We start from the raw sequence: 23584 nt of genomic DNA, 5'->3' as shown, positions 1-23584 counted from the left end.
TTGATACTATCACCATCAGCAGCATTGTTAATATGGTTATGGTAGGACTGGCAGAGATCCCTAAATTAAGATTTATCATAACAGATACTTTAGAAACAAAAGAAACATTTGATATAAATTTGCATATAAATGCCATCCCTGTCACTGAGAGATTCTAATACAAGAGCAATGCTTAACAAAGCAAATGAACAACRTGGAAATGTTAAGAGAAATAGTAAGAAAGAAAATAGCAGTAGAATGTTTTTGTGTCTTAGTGGAATGAGTAATGCCTACAATCAACGGAATGAACCAAACAGCACCAGATAAGAGTGATTTGTAGTTATTACGATGAAAGTACATACTAAGAAGGGACTTACAAGATAAGGACAGGGCTTAGTAAATTGAGGTGTGGTGGTTTTTACAAAATTAATGGGGAAAGATAAGAAAGAATATAATAGTGAAAGATTACTGAACGAAAGAGAGAACAAGGGCAGAACTGTTGGCAAAGACAGGCAGAAATTGATGTTACAAAAGGAAGCAGGATTTGACAAGGAAGTGAGGTGTTATGCTGAAGGTTAAGGTGAGGGTATATAGCATATATGAAGAAATGTAACCAAAATAAGAAAGCTAAAGGATGAGATAGACAAGTCACCTGTTGTTTTTATAGGAGGCATCATTGCATAGATGTCAGTTCCTCATTCTAGAGAAGTCTTCAGGTGGGAGGGCAGGGCAGAGGATATATCCACGGTTGCTTTGTCTCTCTAAATAATAAGGCAGAAAAGGAAAAAAAAGTTATTGTAGAACTTCCATGATAAAGGTGTCATGTGGTCTTTAGGCTATTTCTAGAGTAATACCAATTATGTCAGAGCTTCTTTTGTAATTACTGGGAAACAACCCACTCACTCATTGTCCCCAGGGGACAATCTGGATTCAATCCATACTGTATAATATCTCTGAATAACTTTTTTTTTTTTTTTTTTTTGCATGAATAATAGCCACCTGGCATCCCTGGAGGTATTGACAATAGAATAATTCAGCAAAAGAGAAAGGGATGGATGTGGGAGGTGTAATTGTGCTAAAGAGTGTCTAGTTTAGGTTCCATGTTTTGTGGTAATAGTAGGAAAGTCAGAGATGAGATACTTCAATGGGCCTCTGGAGGCCCCAAAGTGGAATGTTGCCTTGCAAGTTTGAGTTCACTGGGTTTGCTTGTCTCCTTTTGAACCTTTTGGGGCTGTATCACTTCCAGCCCCCTGTAAAACAGATTTGTAGATTTGGTTGACCAACCACATGCATGCCATGCATCTTGCCAGACATGACAAGATTACCATAGTGCTAGTTTTCATATTCTTTACAATATAGAATCGATAGTTCATTTACTTGAGCAAACAAACAGTTTTCTTGTTGGCTGTTTCTCCTGCTGCCTGATGAAGCTCATCTGTGGCAAAATAAATATTAGACATATATCCCAACAGAAGAAAACACATCTTTTCTTAATAACCCTGCACATTTAGTTAAATTACTTAAAAGGTTCCAGATACTTAATCTGTTGCTAATTTGTTCATTCCTAGTTGGACTTAAATGAAGTTGCTTAAGTCTGAAGGAATGACTCCATCTTTGTGTTCCTATAAATGTATTTTCTTAGACAGTCATTTTAAGAAAATGTAGCATGTTTTCTAAACCAGTAAATATCTTTTGGATCCTTCCTTAAACTGAAAGGATTTAATACTCTTATACATGAAATTCTGCAATTTTTATGTTTTTATTTAATCTGCTCTGTTGTAATTCAGTARGTTCAGTTAGGCATTTATGCAGACACATCAGAAAAATGGCATTCATTCAGTTTAAATAATAAGTGATGCAAACACAATGTTGCTATCCATTTGCAGGTGATGAATTTTGTACAGCTGCCATTAGCTATGCACATTTGGAGTTATGTATATGGAGCTATGCATATTGCTTTATATGAGCTATGTAAAATGGTATGGCCCAATTTCATGAAAAAAAAAAAAGGAAGGCAAGAGGGCAAGTAATAAGCACATCTTTCTCAGAGTCTGGTTGCCTTTGCTTATGTAATACATAGGCTTTGGTCTTTTTAGTCACATCCGTGCATACTCAGATTATTTCCTTTATTTCCTCAATCAATATTATGTAACCGAGTTTTGTGAGYATGCTGATTCGGATGGACCTGACCATGTTGGGCTGATATTATTAGCTCAGGACCTCTGCCTAGTGATGTTTGCGTTTAGGACACAGAGTTCTGAGGCCGTGAGCAGTATGTCACAAGACTTTATAGACTTAGCATGCCTGTTTTTTAGCCTGATATCAAATAACAGGCTCTTCTGAGATCGCTGATTCAGAACCTGGACTTATCTGAAGGCATATTTGCTTAGTGTCTATACGTCAGTCCTTCTTACTTTCTCTGACAGTGTCAAGAACACAAGTTTATATGATGGTTGGCTCAGGAAGTCCAGCTGCTGCTGGATTTACTACTTAAGTCATGTGAAGGTAGAAGAATTCTTTGGGAAGATCTGGGGTTAGCAGCTCTGTCGGGCTGCCATGCCATGGAGAAGTGAAACCTTGTGAGGCAAAAAGATTTAARCAGTTTCTCTAGCTTTTGTTTTATGCTGAGGCATTGGCTGCTGTGAAGTTACTGTTTTGATATATTTAAACTTCCTGACTATATTCTGAGTAAAGTTTTCTGTGAGGTAAGTACCAACTTTAATTTAATGAGGAGCAGATCCTCAGTGACCAGTATTCCGTTGAAATGGTCCTGAGATTGTTATATTTGTTCACATGAGATGAAATGTGTATTGGACACATGATAAAAGAATTACTCACTTCTGAGTGATAGTACCATGACTTACTCACTATCAGTAACCAGTGGTAGCTATTCCAGTTTTTAATCTCTGTTACTGGTAATTTGAAGAAAGTATAAGAAATTTTCTTATATTTTTCTTATTCAGATTTCTTCTCTTGTCTTCTTATTTATTATTCTGAACAAGAAAAACTTAAAATTAAAAAGCTTAGTTTAATTAAACTAATTAGTTTAACTGAACCTAAGACCACAGAAGTCCTAGACTTCAGAAAAATATGAAGGAACTACAGTTAGAAAGAAACTCAAGGAACCATCTAGTCTCTCTCTATTCCAAATCAGGACCAAATATATCATATGTCATCCTTGTCATATTTTTTTATAACCTGTTCTTAAAACTTCACTGATGGCAATTCCAAAGCCTCTTTACAGAAATTGCTCCAGGTTTTACCCAGACCTATTTGAAGGATTGAAGGATTTACTGTCTGAAAAATAGAAGTATTTTCTGGCTGTTCAATTTAAGTCTTCTAGTAATTTAAGCTCCCATTTACTTCTTACCCCCTATCAGCTAAAGAAATGAAGACTGCTCATTTATTTCCTTTTCATGTGTATCTTTAAAAATCTTTATTTTTAAAAAATATTATATAATCATCTGATCTTTTCTGTAATCCAAGCTATAGAATTTCACTAAACAAATCCTGCAACAATTTTGTAACAACTGATTGAACTAAAACTGATAGAAAACATAGAGAGACKCATACAGACTTGATTTCAAAACTACAAATAATGGAGAATTACCCAATCCTACTAGATTCCAAAGATCTTTTTTAATGAATTTTCTCTTTCCTTTGTCCATGCAGTGAACACTGCATGTTCTTTCAAAAATAAAAGGTCCTTTGACTTTTGAAAGAGGCCAGGTCCATAATATATAACACTAATGAGAGGTTTTTACACAAGTTCTCTCTCTCCCGCTCTAGTGCCTCTCCTCTGATTGACTCATGATTGAATGGGAAGTTCAGAGATTGTCCATACTACACAATAAGACAATTTGGGAAGGCTGTTTTTTTAATTAAATTTTCCACTCAAGCTAGTTATGGTACAGTTCTAACCTGAATTCAGGTCAAGGTTACTTTGACTACCAAATAACTCCACTGTAAATATTCATATTTTATCATTGGGTTTCTCTTTTCACTACTAGCATCCATTTCCCATTATTGTCTAGTTGTAATAAAAGTTTAGCAACATAAACAGGATATAGTGATAATAACATGCAGGAGAGGTAATAAATTTGGGCAAATAGTTATAGGTTTCGTAAAAATAATTTAGCCCAACTATTATTGTAAAAATAATTGTAATAAAAATGTGTTGCTATTTACAGCTTTGAAGTTGAATCATGGCACTGTAATGTGTTATTAATATTACAGCTCCAGAATTGATGGTCATCTCTTTACAAATGCAGTGCCTTTCATTGTATAAAATTTGGAACATTTTGTAGCAAAATTGACAGTTGAACTATGAGCCTGACCAATCTTCAGACTCTGGAATAGCCTAAGTTTTAGCATGGTTCCAAAGGCATTGTTAAGATCTCACTTACAAATGATGGATTGTTTAACTTACTCAGTCTTATTCATTGAGGTAAATCAGGCCAAAGTGTTCTATTACCATTTCTTAGTTAAAGAAGATTTTCCTTCAAAGGAATTTCTGTTTTAATCTTGCATTCTGAAATACTCTATTTTTAAACAGAAGCTAAGAAAATTTAAAACTGTATCAAGCTATTTTTTCACTTTTGCTAAGAAAATAAGAGATTTCCATGAATAATTTTTAAATTTTAATTTTAGTTGCTGAAATGATTCACCAGGTTTACCATTTCTTTTGAGCTACCAACTACCTAAATGGCTGAAAAATGTGAACTCTTATCTCGTAAATCTCCAGAACACTGGACAGGCATGTCATGAAATGGAGAAAATTTTAGACTAGCTTTGAAAGTGGAAAAAAGTTGCAAACTAGTAAATTAAATAAAATGAAGACCATAGTGGTAAATGTGTTAAAAAATTTGATTAAAGATAAAATCCTCATATTGTTTCAGATTAATTTTAACAGAATACCTCTTCATAATTATTCTTTTGAGGATATATTATAACATCACCAACATAGATATTATAGAAATTATCAAGAAGAAATAAAATAAAGTTTTAATCACCTTGGTAGTAGATGGAGTTGCTGTATTTCTTATTATTTAACAACCAAATATGTTGGAATTTGGAAAAAGAGGCTTTTTGCAGTTAATTACAGTAAGATAAAATAATGTAAAAATTTTAAGGAAGGTGTTACAGTCATGTAGGCTTAAATTATAAAGAAGCATATTATCGTCACTAATAGAAAGAAATGATAGAGAAGTTTCTTTTAATAATCATTATTACTGAATAAACTTTAAATGCTAAACAGAATGAAAAGAGAGAATTGAGTAAAAACTGACCAAAAGCAACCTGAATTCTTTGTCTACATTTTTTCATAGTTGGTTTTGTGCTGCAAAGCATTTGCTAAAATAATTCATTATTCCGAAAAAACATTTGAATCGGAGCTGTCAGAGCTTCATTAGTGAGGGATTAATCAATCAAATTTGTTTTCTGTGAGAATGGATATTATCATAGAATCATAGAATCGGTAAGATTGGAAGGGGCCTCTGGAGATCATCTAGTCCAACTCCCCTGCTCAAGCAGGGTCACCTAGAACATGTTACACAGGGTTGTGTTCAGGCGGACCTTGAAGATCTCCAGAGAAGGAGACTCCACAACCTCTCTGGGCAACCTGTGCCAGTGCTCCGTCACTCTCACAGTGAAGAAATCCCCCCTCACCTTCAGGCGGAACTTCCTGTCGTTCAGTTTTTGCCCATTGCCTCTTGTCCTTTTGCATGGGACAACCGACAAGAGTCTGGCCCCATCCCCTTGACACCCTCCCTTCAGGTACTTCAGGCACATTGATAAGATCCCCCCTCAGTCTTGGCTTCTCCAGGCTAAACAGGCCCAGCTCTTGCAGCCTTTCCTCAGAGGGCAGATGCTCCAGCCCTGATCATCCTCGTAGCCCTATGCTGGATTCTCTCCAGTAGCTCCATGTCTCTCTTGTCCTGGGGAGCCCAGAACTGGMCAYAGBRCTCVAGATGARGCCTCMSCAGGGCTGAGTAGAGGGGCAGGATCACCTCCCTCGACCTGCTGGCAACACTCTTCCTAATGCACCACACAAGACCATTGGCCTTCTTGGCCATAAGGGCACATTGCTGGCTCATGGTCAACTTGTTGTCCACCAGGACTCCCAGGACCTTCTCTGCAGAGCTGCTCTCCAGAAGGTCAGCCCCCAGCCTGTACTGGTGCCTCGGGTTATTTCTCCCTAGGTGCAGGACTCTGCACTTGCCCTTGTTGAACTTCATGAGGTTCCTCTCTGCCTGTCTCTCCRGCCTGTCCAGGTCTCTCTGAATGGCAGCACAGCCCTCAGGTGTGTCAGCCTCTCCTCCCAGCTTGGTATCATCAGCCAACTTGCTGAGGAGACACTCTGTCCCCTCATCCAGGTCATTGATGAAAAAGTTGAACAGGTTGGAACCCAGTGCCGAACCCTGGGGGACGCCACTAGCCACAGGCCTCCAACTAGACTCTGCGCCACTGAGGACGACCCTCTGAGCTCAGCYGTTCAGCCAGTTCTCAATCCACCTCACTGTCCACTCGTCTAACCCACACTTCCTGAGCTTGTCTAGGAAGATGTTATGGGAGACAGTTTCAAAAGCCTTGCTGAAGTCAAGGTACACAACACCCATTGYTGTCTCCTCATCTACGCAGCCAGTCATTCCATCATAGAAGGCTATTGGATTGGTTAAGCATGATTTCCCCTTGGTGAATCCATGCTGGCCTTCTCCTGATCACCTTCTTTTCCTCCATATGGTTGGAGATGACATCCAGAATGAGCTGTTCCATCACCTTTCTGGGGATGGAGGGGAGGCTGACTGGCCTATAGTTGCCTGGGTCCTCCTTCTTGCCCTTCTTGAAGACTGGAGTGACACTGGCTTTCTTCCAGTCCTCGGGCGCCTCTCCAGTTCTCCATGACCTTTCAAAGATGACGGAGAGCAGCCTCGCAACAACATCCGCCAGCTCCCTCGGTACCTGTGGGTGCATCCCTTCCGGGCCCATGGATTTGTGGATGTCAAGTTTGCCCAGAAGATCTCTAATCCTATCCTCCTCAACCAAAGAAAAGTCTTCCTTTCTCCAGTCTCTCTCTCTTTTCTCCAGGCTGCAGAATTCTTGAGGGCTGCCCTTAGCAGTGAAGACCGAAGCAAATAAGGCATTTAGTAATTCTGCCTTCTCTGTATCCTCCATCACCACAACACCTGCCCCGTTCAGTAGTGGGCCCACATTTTCCCTAGTCCTCCTCTCGCTATTGATGTATTTGAAGAAACCCTTCCTGTTGTTCTTAAYGTCCCTTGCCAGACTCAGTTCCAAACGGGCCTTAGACTTCCTCGCTGCATCTCTACACACTCTGACAGCATTCCTATAATTCTCCCAAGTAGCCTGTCCCCTCTTCCACATTCTGTGTACTTTCTTTTTCTGTTGGAGTTTTGCCAGGAGCTCCTTGCTCATCCGTGCAAGTCTCCTGCCCCCTTTTTCTGCACTTCTTTCTCCTTGGGATGCACCACTCTTGGGCTTGGAGGAAATGATGTTTGAATACCAGCCAACTCTCCTGGACCCCCCTTCCTTCTAGGGCCTTAACCCATGAGATTCTTCCAGTAGGTCTCTGAAGAGCCCAAAATCTGATGGGAGTGCTTCATATGTGTACTGTTTAGAGGCTCACAGGCATATAAATTAATTGTAAGTCTTTTAACTTCACAACCTAAATTCTTAGACATCGATGAATTCCTCATAAAACAAAATATAGAGCACGTGATTGCTGTATGTGTGCTTATGTGGTGATAATAGGAAGCTCCCACATTTCTGTGGATGCCCATCAGAAGTCTGATTGCTGAAATCACAGGCTGATCTGTTGAAACTCCATCCAAAGACAAACCACCAGTACAGGAGGCCCGGGTCATATCTGTCACTTTCATTTTAGTCAGAAGAATGGGATGTGTAGTAGAAGCCTATGTAACAGATTTTTGTCAACAGAGGATTCCCAACAAATCCCTATAATTTTYGCTTGGACAGAGTGTACCTTGAAAGTCTTCTAGCAGCCCAATGCAATTTTGGATCAGCAAATGAGAGGATCAGCCCGCATATTTCTGGGTGCTGTGAGGAAATTTTGCATAGATGAGTTCACACTGAAAGCTTTTTTCCAGAAGAACCTTTTTCTCCTGAACTTCTGTTGAAATTTGTTTATAACATGAGACTTAAATGCAAGATTTCATATCACTGTAAACTAAAGAGTTTAAAGTGCAGTYACTGGGGTGTAGTCAGGACAGTGTTGGGGGGTAGGAAGAGATATAGATTAACATTGTCTACACGAGAATGCTAAATTCTTCTATGCCCTGAAGTAGGATCTTCGAGTCACCTGCACAGTCTGGTACAGTGGATGATGATGCCCCCAGGATGCAAAAGACATGTCTAAAATTACAGCAGGAGCACGGCAACAAAACACTACATGAGAAGACTGAAAAGATCTCTTCCTCCCTGGTGGCCTTGCCTCTGCTTGTCAAGTGTCTATTCCTCTTAATAATTATTTCTGTGCCTCTTCACACTGCTTAATTATATGACTGAGTTTGTGAATAGTCGCTGTAAGATAATCTTGTTCAATTTCTGTGACAACATCAGAAATTCAGAAAAATTGCAGCTTGGTATAGGAAGCTTGAGCACACCTCAGAAAGGAAATGAATCCCAAATCATCCTATTAGACTGACAAATCTTTCTAGAAATCCTCTCATAAGTTTCATATCCAATCAGTTTAGGAGTCCTTGCTCTAGTTCTAGAAATARCATGGGTAGAGTCAGCTCAGGTCTGTCTTCACCCAGTGGTATTTATGTACTCATACTATTCTTGACTCTCTGCCACATGTAAATAATTGCTATAGACTCAGCCCAGCTCTTTGCTATATGTAAATGCCAGATATTTTTTAAACAAAGATATTAGAGGTCTGATGTTTTGGATGCCACTCAATTCAATCCTCTGTGGAATTCAAGTATATTGAATTTACTCTCATGCAGAAGGTGCATGCTTTAAGCCATTAAAGTCTTCACCTATGAGGATGATACAAGTATGAATTATCATAATTTCTATTCTCTATAGGTTCATTTTCAGACTTTAACTCATTGCTCTCCAAGGGACGGATACCACTTTTTCTCTTCTGAACATTATTGCTGTTTCTAATTATTTTCCTGGTGGTGTTGGCCTGCATTTGTCTTATTTGAATTTCATTCTATTTCATGCTTGTATTTCTGACTTCTCCACAGCCCAGTATTTAATTCTTTTTCTTCACAATTCATAACATCTCCTAATTTAGTATCATCTGCAAATTCAACTGACATGACTTTCAGAGTAATTACTATATTAATTATAGGAGAAAGTATATAGTGGTCTCTGACTAGATCTATACCACAGTTTCATTCATACATTGCTCTTGCTTCCAAGTCTTGTATTTTTCTGATACGAGGCTAAAGAATTTCTTCTGTTGATAAACCTTACCCTGTTTTTGTCAATGATAGGAAAGGCTCAGATCAGCATTTTCAAAAGAACCAAGTTTTAAACATTGTTTTCCTCTTTTTCAAACTTTCTCTGTCTTGCTTGACATTAAATGGGACTGATGTTTTAAGACATCTCTTTCTTTAGGTGTACTGCCTTTTAGTGCTGCCCACTATGCACAGAACTATTTCTTTTTAAAAAAACATGCAGATGAACTGGGATGCTGATGGGAAGTAGCTTCCTGGAGAACTTTGTGTGTTTTTGGTACAGTTTTAGCACATTTGTATCACTTGAAAAATATTACCTAATTCAGACTAGTATATGATAGTTTTTATTTCTCTATCTGAAAATTAGAAGGAAATTGTGAAAAAAAAAATGCAAGGATCCGCTGTTCTACATGCTATATTTAGATCTAGCATATTTCCTAACAAGCTGGTATGAAGGAGTTAGTGGCTTAATGGAAAGCAGATAAGATGTGCCTGTCAGCCAGCATGGGTCTGACATCTTTACCTCCTTGTCTTAAGGAAAACAATCCAAGTGACCAGATATTGTGATTTGACAGTTTCAAACTCCAGTTTTGGAAACATTAGGAAGTACTGTACTTCATAAGTAACCACCAATTTTATGTTAGAAATATAGCTTACAGAATTCATTTTATAAAGGCTTATACATTTTGAAAAAAATAAAAGTAGATACAAACACTGATAGTTCTAATTCCCTGAACTCAGAACCAAAAGGCTGTGTGTAGGCAAAAGTTCACCTTAGCAGATTGTTTTCCAGCCAACTATCAATCTTCATAGAGTATTCAAATGTTATAATATTAACTTCATTAACATTTTACATTTGATAATCAAGTGCCTTCATATTAGGGGAAGAATCTAGTATAGACCCATCCACTTTCAATTCTTTCTCTGCTTCTAGAACATTTCGTTACCAACTTTAAAATATTACTGAAGTTCACACCACATCTTCGCTCTGATGTTAGTGCAATCATTCACAGTTTGTTTAAACTAAATGTAAAATTGTGAAAAGCAAAATGATAATGTTTTATGTGCCTTTTTTTTTTCCATTTGTGCATGGAATAAATGATTTCACAAGGTGTAAGACAATGGAGTATCTGTTTCTAAGTGAGCAATACTAAAGATTCTGTTTCACTGAGATCATGGGGAGTTTTACCGTTGATTTCACAGGAGTTTCACCCTGTATTCTTCAAACAATTTTCATAGTCAGTACATTCTGGCTATGACACAGAGTTGGGCCAAAGTTCAAGAAAATACAGAAAGAACACTTTGCACAGCCCTTGCTTCAGTCTAGAATAAAATACATCTTATTCAGAACAGAAACCATGTGCTTAGTTAATTTTCAAATTTGGGTTCCCTTCAAGTTAAGGGCACTAATATATGTAGTTTAGAGAAGTAACAAGACTACTAAACATTGCTAAGAGACTCCCACATAAAGAGTTGTAATTTGATCTTTGCAAACTGCAAATTTGCCAGCTAGCCCTATTCCACAGAGCTGAAGCTGATTATATTAAAGTGTACAATAGTGGTTGAATGAGGGATTTCACAGACAGATTTCAGGTAAACTGTTATCTGTCCAAGGCAAATAGACTTAAAGTGAGAAGAAATAAAGTAATTTTGTCCCTTCTGAGATCCTAGAGAGGGATACTGCAAGTAGCTAGGCATCTGCATGTGTGACTGACACCTTATCAAAGGACATAAACAGAAAAGATAAGCCTATATTTAAAATAATTTCCAGAAATAAACTATTTTAAAATCCCTGTCAGTATTAAAAAAGTAATTTTCTGGATTAAGYAAAGGTTAATTTTATAATGAAAAATTACTCTAAATTATTTTAAAATATGCTTCATCTATTACTTCAATAATTTCTCCATCAAATGTTCATGGTTTACGGGAGAAGACATAAAACCAGACTGAATGTTACAGTAAAGACACTGTCTTTCAGAGTACAAAGTGGTAGCAGTTGAAACAAGTAACTCCAGAGCAATGTAAGGTAGTGAGTATTACCGATAAACATTTTTTTCTAAAGCCACTCTTTGATGTTCATCACATTTTGTTTTTGTTTAATACACCAGTGCAGTTCTAGTCAATTTTAAAGTGTATTAAATTAATTTAGTTATGCTTTAAATCAGGCATATCTGTCTCAGAATCTGTCAACTTTACATATGACTCTGCCCATGATTATATTTATGTAAAGCATATTTTTAAACCATGTGTGGCATTTCCTTATATTTGAGAGTGTAAAAAAACTGTCCAGGCAAGAAGATATCATTTTATGCCACAGTTTATGGCATTCCACTACCATCTTCCCTAGTATGATACTCCTACATACCATGGTCTGTGGTTTCTTTGGAAATCCCATCAGTTGTCTAAGTACCTTTGTGCATCTGTCCCTTTCCCTTCTTGGGTCCAATTCATTGTGATTTATTAATCACCTTCAAAGAGCACTGATGAACGATGAATATGTAACAGATGTAACTCTATTGTTTGTGTTAATTATCCTGGTTTTCTGGTAATGTTTTGAATRGCTTCAAGTTTACATACATAATTCATATTTGTAAAGTCATATGTTAAACTGTCATTGTAAAAAAGGAAGTGCTGCCAGTTTTCACCTGAACCTGAATATCAAGAAGTTGATTTTAAGAATGATGTAAAGACTGAGCACCTTAATGCCATTTACATGGTAATGATCACAGTATACTACAGAGCCCTACATGCATTACTGTATGTATCAAAGATAAAATAAGATTTAAATATAGCAAAGTAACAAACTTTTGTTATTTCAAAATAAAGTGAAATAAATTAACTAAGTTTAGCTTTATAAATGTAAATTACATTGACAGTAGGCCTTCAGTATGTTCTCATTATTCCTAAGTGAATGAAGCAGCTTGAAATACGTCCATAAAACTACTACAAGGAATGTTTTTTTAATCTTTGAAATTAAGTTAAAATTTTCAGGAAATAATATTGAGACTTACAAGGACTAGAAAGCATTTGGATTAGCTGATCTTTTCCTCCATTCTACGAGGGCTTCTCTAGGACTGACAGAAGAGACTGGCATATTCTTTCACTTCAGACTTTCCTGTGTCTCCGGACTAGAAGTATGCCCAACTGTTAACACAGCAACTATCATGTAATATGTCTGGCTCTATGGAAAGGATGTGCACATAGATATCTTGAGGCACAAGATCTTTAGCTACTCACACWCACATCTTTTGTAAGATTTGTTATGGATGTATGCGTTGCTCGTGTCAGGACAAGTCTATAGTTTCTGACAGATTTCTTTCAAATATCATCATGAGGGAAGAAGGGTGGATGTGCAGCTGACTGATTCCATACTGAGTAGTATAATCTAGCAGAAAAGCCAATAGCTGACTTGATCACCACCTGGAAGAACTTAGAGCCAAAACTAAAAATCTGCCAGTAGAGGCTCTGAACAGAAAAAGTTGTGGCTAGATGTCAAGACTGAAAGATGCAGATAGGCAAATTCAGCCTGGAAATAAGATGCATATTTTCAACAACAAGGATAATTAGCAATTGGAGTGACCTAATAAGGCTTATGACTGTTCATTACAGAAATGGTCAAGTCATGATCAGAAGTTTCTCTAACAAATACATTAGTTCAGTGACATTTATCAGACTTAAAGCAAAAATTATCTCAAGGAAGTTCTATGGCCTGCATTATAGAAGAGACCAAGACTGATTAACAATAATCTTGTTTAGCCTTAAATTGTGTTAATTTTCATGATCCTTGTATTGAGCCTTGCATGTAATTCTCAGAGCTCACTACCACAAATACAAGTCATTGGGGTTGCCCAGGTGCAACTGTCTGAAGCACATTGCTACCACAAATAATTTAGAATGAGTCCATTAAACACCATTGAAAGCTACTGGAGTGTTTGTAATACTCTGCAGGTTTCAAATCARTCAAAAAGTTTTTAATTAAAAGTTTTGCAGTCCTTCAACTGGCTCCAAAAAAATCTTGGCAGATCATTTTTCATAAGAAAGCCTAGAACAAAAGACTGCTCACAAAACAGAGTCACCCTTTTTGCTAAAATTCCCTTACTGCTTTTTCGGTGAGAGTAATAGGAAATATTGTTCCCTTTCTTTTAGAAAGTCTCAAAACAACAGGTGTTTCAGCTTTTGTGGGAGTAGGAAGGTAGAGGTTTTAGAGTCAGATTTAGACTGAGATGGACACAGACATTAACAGAAGGTCAGAATGGCAGCGGTTTGGTCTGTCCACTCAGAAGTTTGAGGGCCAGAGGTCCCCAAAACAGGCTGGACCAGCCCTGTGAACTTGTTCAAACAGATTCTTGCTTGTAATTGCCACTGTGAACTACAGCAGAAACCCTGGTATGTCTGGATTGTGCCTCCTTTTGTGTCATCACCTGCATCTACCGCTGTTTTGAAAAACTGCCTGTGACACAGAATTTTCCTAGTTCTTAGCTTCTTTTACCCTCCAAGTAGCTGTGGAGTATCACTTGCTCCTTGTCTTCATCTTATTTTACAACCAGAGTGAAATTCTAGGGATCCTTCATTTCAGAAGAAGCTCATCTCATTCCTTGGCTTGAGCCTCACACATGCAATATCTTAAGTATTTATCAAATATAGAGCTGTATTTCACACTACAACTCTTTTCTTGATGCTCGTTTTGACCCCACATTTTTTACACAATCTAAAAAATTTGTTTCTACTAAGAAAAGCATGCCTATAAAAATGGCATTTTCTTGCTTGATGCTTCCTGGGTGTATTTAGAAATGAACTTGTGGATTTTGGCACTGGAAATAAAATGTTACCCTTTTTTGCTGATGTTAACTGTCTGAGAGCTTAAGGAGCCAAGAGAGAAATATCCTATTCTTTCCTGTGCATCTTTTATTAAGTTCCAGTAAATTATTACAGCTCTGTGCACACTCAGTGAAGTCATTGGGATTGCCCAGGTACAATCATCTGAAGAGCTTGAAGTGTAGAAGTGTAGTTACAAAGAAGGATGCAAAAGAAGGAAAGTATGTTGCTTTGTTCCCTGAGTGCAGGTTGAGCTGGCATGGCTGATTGTGAGAAACACCTGCTTTGAGGAGGTGTTTTCTTGTGGGAAAATATATAAATAACTGAAATAATTGTGATCTGGGCTAACTTGCTCTGGTTTAATTGAGAGAAACATAGAACTTTTTTTCAGAAAATCGCTTGGTGCTGTCCAAATGAATGTTCCCAGGCTTCCATGGCCCACCTTAGAGTGTAGAGCTGGAGATGTTGGATCTTTGACAAGTTAGGTAATTCATAAGGAAATAAACCATCCAGCAAAACATGAATGGTGCTTAAAAATTTTTCCTTTCTAATTTCTTTTGCATTTTATTTTGCTTTCTGTTAGGTAAAAAATTGTGTTCCTGCAAGAAATATATTCATCACTACATTAAAATGGGAACACATCACTACATAGAGTCCAGGAGCTACATGCCCCCCCCCTCCTTTTTTTGTCTAAGATGATTGCAAATATAGCATTATATTTAAAGCATCTGAAAAAAATGTTTTTAAATAGATGTATTGTTTCATTTTATTCATCACAGAAATATAAACTTTATTGAGTGTTTTTTTTTGTCTGAGTATAAATATTTCCTGAAATAACATTTCCCTTGGGGAATATTCCACAGTGTAATATATCTGCCGCTGAGATTGTTCTTCAGATTTCATCTTTTGTATCGACAAATATGTACACCTTTGGAATTTTCGAGATAGGTTCCTTGCCGGTTTGGCTGATTTTTCATCAATCATCAGCGAAGGATGCCTGTCCCACTTCTCTCTGCCCCTACCTGCAGTCCAGGCAATATTCTGTAACTCACATGTACAGATTAAAATTAGATATRTGCCATAACCTATAAGAAATCTGTGAATAAATTCCATGAATTCAGAATGAAATATGCTTACTAGCTGTAGCAGTCAAGTTTAACGTTTTGCTTGCAGAAAAGGTGTTCATGATACCTCACAGTACAGGCTTTAGCAGCTAGATGGCACTGTTGCCAGAGAGTAGAATCAGGTGTAACACAAAATACCAAGTGAATTCACAGATTTGAGTCTCTTAGCAAGTGCTTTAAGAGAAAACAGCATTCTGTTGCCTACTGTATTAACTTAACTTTCAGGATTTGGTACTGCAAATACCAAATTTGCCACATGCCATTGTGCCATGCATGCTAAAGAATTCAGTAATATTTTCATCAATATTTTTCTTACTTCTTATGAATTCAGTCATGGTGTCTATATCTCCCTTTGATTAAGTGCTAGAGGGAAGGCCAAACTCTTAGTAAAGCCATATAAAATTAACGGAAGTACATACATGAAGGAAGAGGCTGACTAGYTGGTATGCCAACCTTCTCTTCCTTCCTTCATCCATATGTTGCATTTTCCCTTGAATACCCTCTCCTCTCCTTGATTTTCCCCATTTGTATCCTACATTGCAAGAAGAGACTGTCAAAACACTGTCAAGGGTTATCAGAGTTAGGGGAACATTCATTGGTGRTTAAACTAAGATGTGGCTGCTTAAAGACATATTCTCAAATATACTGGGAGAGCAAGTATGTAGAGATGTAGATAATACCAGGGAATGCCATGGAATGAGGAAACTCTGAGCACTGGATTTTGTATAGGAGAGTGAAGAGAAGTGGAGAAGTCTTGATATTGCATTCAGATAGCATCRGGTTTCTGGGTTTCACTCAATAAAACTTGAGTCATTGTAGGCTAACTGTCCATAAAACTGTGGAGCTCAAGTTCATGAGCGGGAGTACAAGCTAGATTTTAAATGCATGAAATAAAGGAGTAAATACTCCCTTCTGAACTTTTAAATATAGAAAAGAAATGATATTCAAGTATATTGGATTCCAGAGAAAAAGAAAATAACTGTTACGGTAGACATATTGTGTAAGCAATAGGGTTCTTACCACTTCTTTTGAAATAGGCTTTCATAGTTTAGTACATATCACTATCAAGATGTACCTTGCTATTTTTCTTGTTCTTCTCTAATTTTATTCCCTCAAAACCATTTATTCTTTCTTGTACTGTTATAGAAAAACTGCATGTTGCTAGTTTTCACACCTTTCCAATGTTCATTAACTTACCAAATCCTTCATACTTTCACAAGGGATCTGGCCCTGCCATTTTTAATCTTTCCTTCATAAATTGATATGTATCAAATATCAATTTGTATCTCTTTCATTCCTACGAACTCTGTTCAGTCTGACATGGCCTTATTATTTGTTTGGTAGGAAATAGAGTTTTCTATATGGCACGTCACAAAAGCCAGAAAAAAAAGAGTATTTTCTCCTTGTACATAAAGGTGGTATCTTTGGGAGGCAGATCGTATTTCATTTCATAATAAATGGAAATTTTAAGAATTAGTAATGTTTCTAAATCTTTTTTAGGGAACTTATTTTATTGAACTCATCAGATGTGAAGTGCTTTTGGAGAGCAATAGTTTATGTAAAACAAGTATTCAAATGCYAAACCTAGGTCTTCCAAAATGACTTGTTGTGCTGATACCTCTCAGTTCTTAATGTGTATGCTGAGATTTCAGAGGGCATACTCAGTACACTCTAATAATCAGTTCTTAAAGTTTCCTGAAATTGGGACCCTTGAATGGATTAATCTTATTTTCTCTTATTACCTAAAAATGTTGGCTTTGGCACCTAGTTTAGACACTGCCTTTTAAAACCTTAATTTTTGTTTCTCATCTCTATATGTCAATCATTTCTCAATTTCCCTAGTTTAGGGTACTAAAAACCCTACCCAACAAACTAATAATAAAACAAATAACATGGTCTGTATATTTTGTACAGTGTATGTAGAAACATATCATGTTTCTTGATCTTAATAGACAACTGTTTCTAAAGGAATTAATTGATTTTTCACTTTTGTTAAATTGTAAGATCTAAATCATTTTTTAAGATTTTGACACATGATTAAGACACGACACATTTTTCTTGACCTTTAAAGTCATTAGATCATATTAGAATCCTGGGTTTCATTTCAAAGTACAGTAAATATCTTACACCTCCAGCAAAAAAATATATATCACAAAAGAAAACAAAAGAAGCAAGTATCAGTCTTATTCTATTTGAATCACTTTTCTTCTTCTTCTTCTTCCTCTTCTTCTTCTTCTTCTTCTTTTTTTTCTTTCTTTTTTTTTTTTTTTTGCCACTTTCATGATTTGAGGAGCTTGATTCATGTTATTTGAGTAGCTGAGCTTAATATTACAATTTCTTACTTTACAAAATTTCTTCTACTTGAGAAATTTTTGAAGTGGTTTTCTTGGTCATTTTTGGCTCTTCCTAGCTTTCTTGTGTAAGTCACATTTTCTCCTTGCACCTCACTATGATTATAAAAGATTTTCTTATTGATTAGTGTTAACTCATTCTGTAGATTTACTGCTTTAGCATTTTTCCTCTTGTGGAACTGTTAGACACGGTATCCTTCATGCCTTTTCAAAATGTAGTGACTTTTTTATGTCCTATGTAATTGCTGGGTGGTTAATGCCAAAATAAAACGAAATGCATCTGTGCTTTTACAGAAATATTTTTTAAAGCAGCCTTCCATCTAAAAGTTGGACTCAATATATTTGTGGTCTCTACATATTGGGCCAAATTATTCATGCTTCTGCTTGGGTTTGCTATGATCCTGTCCTATCAACATTCGCTCAAAGGAGATATGCTTAATTTGCCTCTCTGAACAGCTGAGCTGAGAAGAGATACTGTGCAAATGGTATTGGTTGCATAGACAGGACTATGCCTTTGGCCTAATTCCACATCCCATCAAAATTTTAACCAAGATTTTGACCTGAATTCTATTCTAATTTAAATTCTAAGACATTCAGAATAACTCTGGATTTACTCCAATGTAAGCGAAATACTGGTCAATGGGATAGTAATGGTGAGTCACAAAAATGCAAATAGCAGTTGTTTTTGAGTCCTTAGATAATTTAATTACATATCAGTTTAACTTGAACAAAACAATAACCTCCTTATTATTTAAGAGCCCTATTCTGAGAGGAGAGAATCATATTTCTTACATAAATCCATTTTCAAAAACCTTTTTTAGGTATATGCCTTACTAGAGCTGGAGCTGAGTTTTTGGAGAGAAGAGAACTATATTATATTTCACTGATCAGTACTTGCAGTTGCTTTAAATTATGTAATGGGGAAGAGGATAACTTTTGCACCTGAAGGGAAAATAGGCAAATGGGTCAATACCACATAAAGGGGTAATTTCTTTCCCTTTGTAATTTCTCTGTTCTCTACCACTTAATATAGGGAATCAGGAAGAGTGTTAGGGCATCATAACAAGAATTATCTTCACAGCCATGTTGAGTAAAGGTTAGTGAGATAATCTTTAGATAAATGTCTGGGTCCAACAGTAAAAGGAATTTTTTTCATGATTTTTATTCTTCTAAAGTTTTACAAGAAGCACTTTAAAATAAATGGTTGAATCTTACTTTTTTGCTAGAAGTAGATTAAAATGAATTTAAAGGATTTTTCATGATATTATGAAATTTTGTGAGAGATAGATACAATTTTTTGAAATATGAAAAACATAGTTATGTATGAAATTTTTGATTTTACAGCAATTTTCTATATTGTTTCATTGTATCTCTTCTCATCTTTTCCCTGAAATTATAGAACCTGTTTTAAAATATCAGTGTTCTAAATTTTGTAATCTTCAAAATTAAACCAGGAGTTGGGAAATAGAGAATGTTTTTCAATAACAGATCTTACAAGTGCTAATATTTGCTACTGAACAGTTCTGTAATGTATTTTTTTTGTCTTTCTGTTTTGTTATAGGATGAAAAGAAGAAGCTGACATGGAGAGACCGTATGCCTGGATATCTAGCAAACTTTTCACTGATTTTATTTATGGTAATATAATTCGTATTTTTTCTGTATTTGTTAAGCGTGAGAAATTTTGTGATGAGCATCCTGAAAGGAATTGTGAATGAATGCTTTAAAAGATGATAATAATCTGAAGAGAGCTAGGTCATTAAAACAGTCCATGAGAAACTCATATACTACCAGGAAGACTGATCCAGCTCACAGTCTACTCCCAGTTTTATCTTTTAAAATACCTAAGTGTTGGTATATCTAATTTACTGGAATTTGCATATACTGCAAATGATTTCCTATGAKAATTTCATTTATTTTCTGACATTCAAAACCATTTTATGTTCACATTCAAGTCRAATTCAGGTTTGCATTTTTATGAATATATAAATATATACATATACTACACTAAGTATATTTAAATATGTATTAGGTATGTTGTTCATATTTATACGGATGTATTTACAAAATTTTGAAAGCGTGCTAGCTTCCAGAGGCCACAGAAAGCCTTTGCTTTTTAGCAGGTCTTCTGACCGGTATCAGTTGGGACTTTACTTAAAACACCAATAATTGAAAATTATCTGCATTTTAAGTGTCAAGCCTTGATTTTTGTGTATATTTTCACTAGTTCAGATTAGAATCAATGAAGCACCAGCACTCTCTTTGTTTTAAAATGTTTGGCCAGTGAAGAGAAATCCTAGCTAAAAGAACAACAACAACAAAAAGCTCCATAAAAATTCAAAAGTAAACAAATTAGCTAGGAGAGAGTTACACTCTCAGAATAAATTCAGATGTTGTTACCAGACAAACTGCAATTCTTCTCTGTATGACTAATCATACAGCTCTGATTTAACTTTAACAGGTCATCCTTTTGCAAATAAAATGCCTACACATGTTCTTGACTTTAACCACRTGTTTAAATCTCCCGAAAGCAAGAACAGAAAGTGCTTTTCTTGGTTATAGCCTGTGTATTGCACCCCCACTTATTGTAACATCCCAGAGGCATTTATAAAGGTAAAACATAGAGCTCCAGTTTTGCAACTCCTGCTAATAGGTAGCAGCGCTCTGCTGACTTACACCGTTTGGAAAGTTGGCCAAGACGATTTTTCTAGAATATTGTGAACATTCGCATAAGCACCTACAGGAGAGAGCATAATAATCATACGAGAAGTTCAAGCCAACTTTTGCTGAGGGGAAGCCAACATCTTTCTCTCACATGGAGTTTACAATCTGCTCTTTATTWTATGTGGCCTATCTTTTTTTCTGCTAAACTAGTTACAGTGATTGGAAGCACCAGACAGAAGTTTTCTGTAAGTTTGTGCAGTAGAATTACATTGGGGAAAGGAAATTTGCTTTATCAACTATCTTTATTACTATAATTGGTTGGGTTGAATTTTTAACATCACCTTTTCTAGGCCCACACTGTCTGGCTGCAAAAACCCACGGGAATTTTCCCTAAAATGTCTACATTGGTATAGAAGGATGATGTCATGTACCTTTCTTCCCTCCTCCTCTTCCATGGCGTACTTTCCCTGATAAATCTTAAGGTTGCTAACTAACAGCTTTCTTACTATAAACCTTTTGCCTTTATTTTTCATTTCATTAACTCTGAATCCCCTTGTAGTTTCTGCACATATTTTATATTTTACACCAACAAATAATTCCAATAAGTGTGTGTTATTATACACACTTACAGATTCTTTAAATTCTGTTCACAACTCTTTTGATGTACACAAAACTCCCTTTGACTGCAGAGTAGGAACAAGATGCAACCTTGATTTAAGCAATTGCTTTCTAAGATAATTTAGAACAGCAGTTCAAAAATAACCAGTAAGATAAGTGGTAGCAGAAGCTTTACGGCTTCTTCTTGGCCGTATGGAAATTTTTCTTGCTTATCATTATTAATCACATATATCACAGTTTAGAACCTCCACATTTAGAAAGTACATATTAAGACAAAGATTTCTGAGTTAATGTGTAACCATAGTTAGTTGCTGCAAGAAAGCAGGATGGCATGTGGCAGTAGCATCACCAGAACCTTCCTTTGTGTTCCTTGTGTTTGGCGCAGTCAGAAGAAGGAAGAAAACCAATATGTCATGGCACAAGAACAAAGTTAAGTCTATTCCTTCTTTTGGACCATATTGCCATATACTTACATGACAATACTTGATTCTCAAATAGTCCCACCAAGGAGCCAAAGAAGTATTTGGACATTTAAAAGTTATCCAGCTTGGATGAAGGTATCAGTCTAGCCCAYGGAGTTTTATACCTTCCTTCCACAATATAGTATGCTTTCCTGTTTGTCCTCATTCATACCAAGCTCAGTAGGTTACTCTTTCTGCAGCCAATTTCCACATCTGTTTCAAAGCAATTTAGTCCATGTCAGACTAGTTTAAGATAAAAGATAGAACTGACCAGATAAAAAGTTGACAATGACAACAAAGAACAGGCACCTCAATGAAAGGTGGCTACTATGGAATTTGGGCAAGAGGTATAATTTCAGAATAGGAGAAATGCTGTGAAGATAAAGGACTGTACCCTTCCAGTGACCATCTGAGGAGTAAGTTCCATGCTGTCAGTTGCTGACAGTCCTATAAGTCCTCCTCAGCGCTTTCACTTTGCTGGATGCACAGATAATGAAGACTCCTGAAGGAGTGCTTTTCCAGATGCACCTAAGCAGATGCTTAAAAAACAGGTAGGTGACTGAGGAGTTTCTGAAGCCTTTGTGCTTTGGCAAAACCAATGTTTTTGTTCCTTAAACAAGTGAAACTTTTATTTTTTTATGTAACTTACAGGGATCCATGTTGTAACTTAATATATCTTTCTATGAAACTTCATGAATTGGCAAGGCCTCAACACGACAACTTCTGATAATCTCCTCTCTCAGTGCTCTCTCCTTGTTGCTATGGATCCCCCATAGTACTTAGTCAGATTTAAGACCTTCATATTCATCTTCCATGACTTCCACATCCTGCTTAGCAATGACTGTCCTTGTCAACCCTGTTTTTCCTGAACTGTAAAGCTATGTTTTCTAGGTGAAAGATGCCAGTGGAGATAGGTGTCTTTGGAGGCCCAGAGGTCCCATCACCTCCGTAACGATGCATAAGATTGCTTTGACGCACCATAGCAAAAGCTTCAAAGGAAACCACAGGCAAAAGAGACAGAAAAAATTATTTGAAAGATTATTAAGAAGAACCAATCTGTGAAGAAAAGATCTGAAGCTCTTTTTTTTTTTTTTTTTTTTTTCCTCTTATTTTGGAGGACTCTGGAGATGGAATGAGAACTAGATCACTGCTAAGTTGTGCTATTTTGCTTTCTCACATTATTAGGGAGATAGCCCTATRCTGTAGTAATCAGTACTTCAGTGGTCAATTAGATAAAAGTTAGATAAAAGCTCTGAACTTGATGTTCCTGTACTACTTAGATCACTGCAAGAGCTGGACAGACAGCTGTTTTTTTGTTTGCTTCTTTGGCAAGAAAACAAAAAGAGAAAACAGGCAAAAAGATTAGCCTATGTCTAACAAACTATTTTCTCAACAATGAAAACAGCAGAAAGGAAGGAAACCATATTTATACCATTTGTAAATGTTTCAATTCAAAGTATTACATGTTTGGACTTTTAACTCTTTGTCTTTAGGCAAACATTTGATTGAAAAATGAAACAAAAATTCATCACTCAGACACTTTTCATTTTAAATGAATGAAACATTTCCTTAAAAAAATCAAAAAAAAAATATTTTATTAGATTTAAAAATTTTCAACTATTTTAAACAATATTTTCACTGAAAGTGCTTGCGAACTTGATCTGATTTCTCCAGTAGTTTCTCCAAATGATTATTTTTGGTATGTTTATTGTTTCTCTGTAAATAAAAAAAAGCCTAGTCTTCCTCTTCAGCCTTTAATATAGCTCTGATTCTTGTTCTAGTTCTTTCACAATAGTGCTGTTTCATAAGATGACCTACCCATGTATGCAAGGATTCAGCAAACCTTTGCTGTGTCATTAAAATGAAATGGTAAATTTCTTTAGACTTGTGTTGTGAATTTGAGCCCTTAGATGCACTGAAATAATTACAATAGTCTAATCCTTTACATTTGGATAGTTTCTTTCATCTGAAGATCTCAAGATGTTTTACCTAAATAATGAATGTACATTGGAATTCTTGCCAAGGGCAAAAATGAAAGAGAAACATATACCCTCTCTTTGTTTCCTGCTATGGCTATGAAATTTGGGTTTTTTTATTACTATTTTATTGTTTTTTTCGTTGTGTG

The 23584-nt window shown here is 36.3% G+C and overlaps 1 protein-coding gene across 1 annotated transcript in view; it reads left to right on the top strand.

The window, feature by feature from the left end:
* The window catches only part of ANO2 (anoctamin 2), a 181839-nt gene that overhangs the window by 120244 nt on the left and 38011 nt on the right, over window positions 1-23584 (top strand). The window contains 1 exon segment of the mRNA XM_085311278.1: window positions 19280-19354. Within this exon segment, the coding sequence (XP_085167404.1) occupies window positions 19280-19354 (75 nt within the window).

Source organism: Rhea americana, unplaced genomic scaffold, assembly GCF_003343005.1.
Source record: "Rhea americana isolate MKP2758 unplaced genomic scaffold, rheAme1 scaffold_338, whole genome shotgun sequence".
Lineage (NCBI taxonomy): Eukaryota > Metazoa > Chordata > Aves > Rheiformes > Rheidae > Rhea > Rhea americana.
Note: the sequence above shows the minus strand (reverse complement) of the source record. Positions and strands in the feature narration are given on the sequence as shown.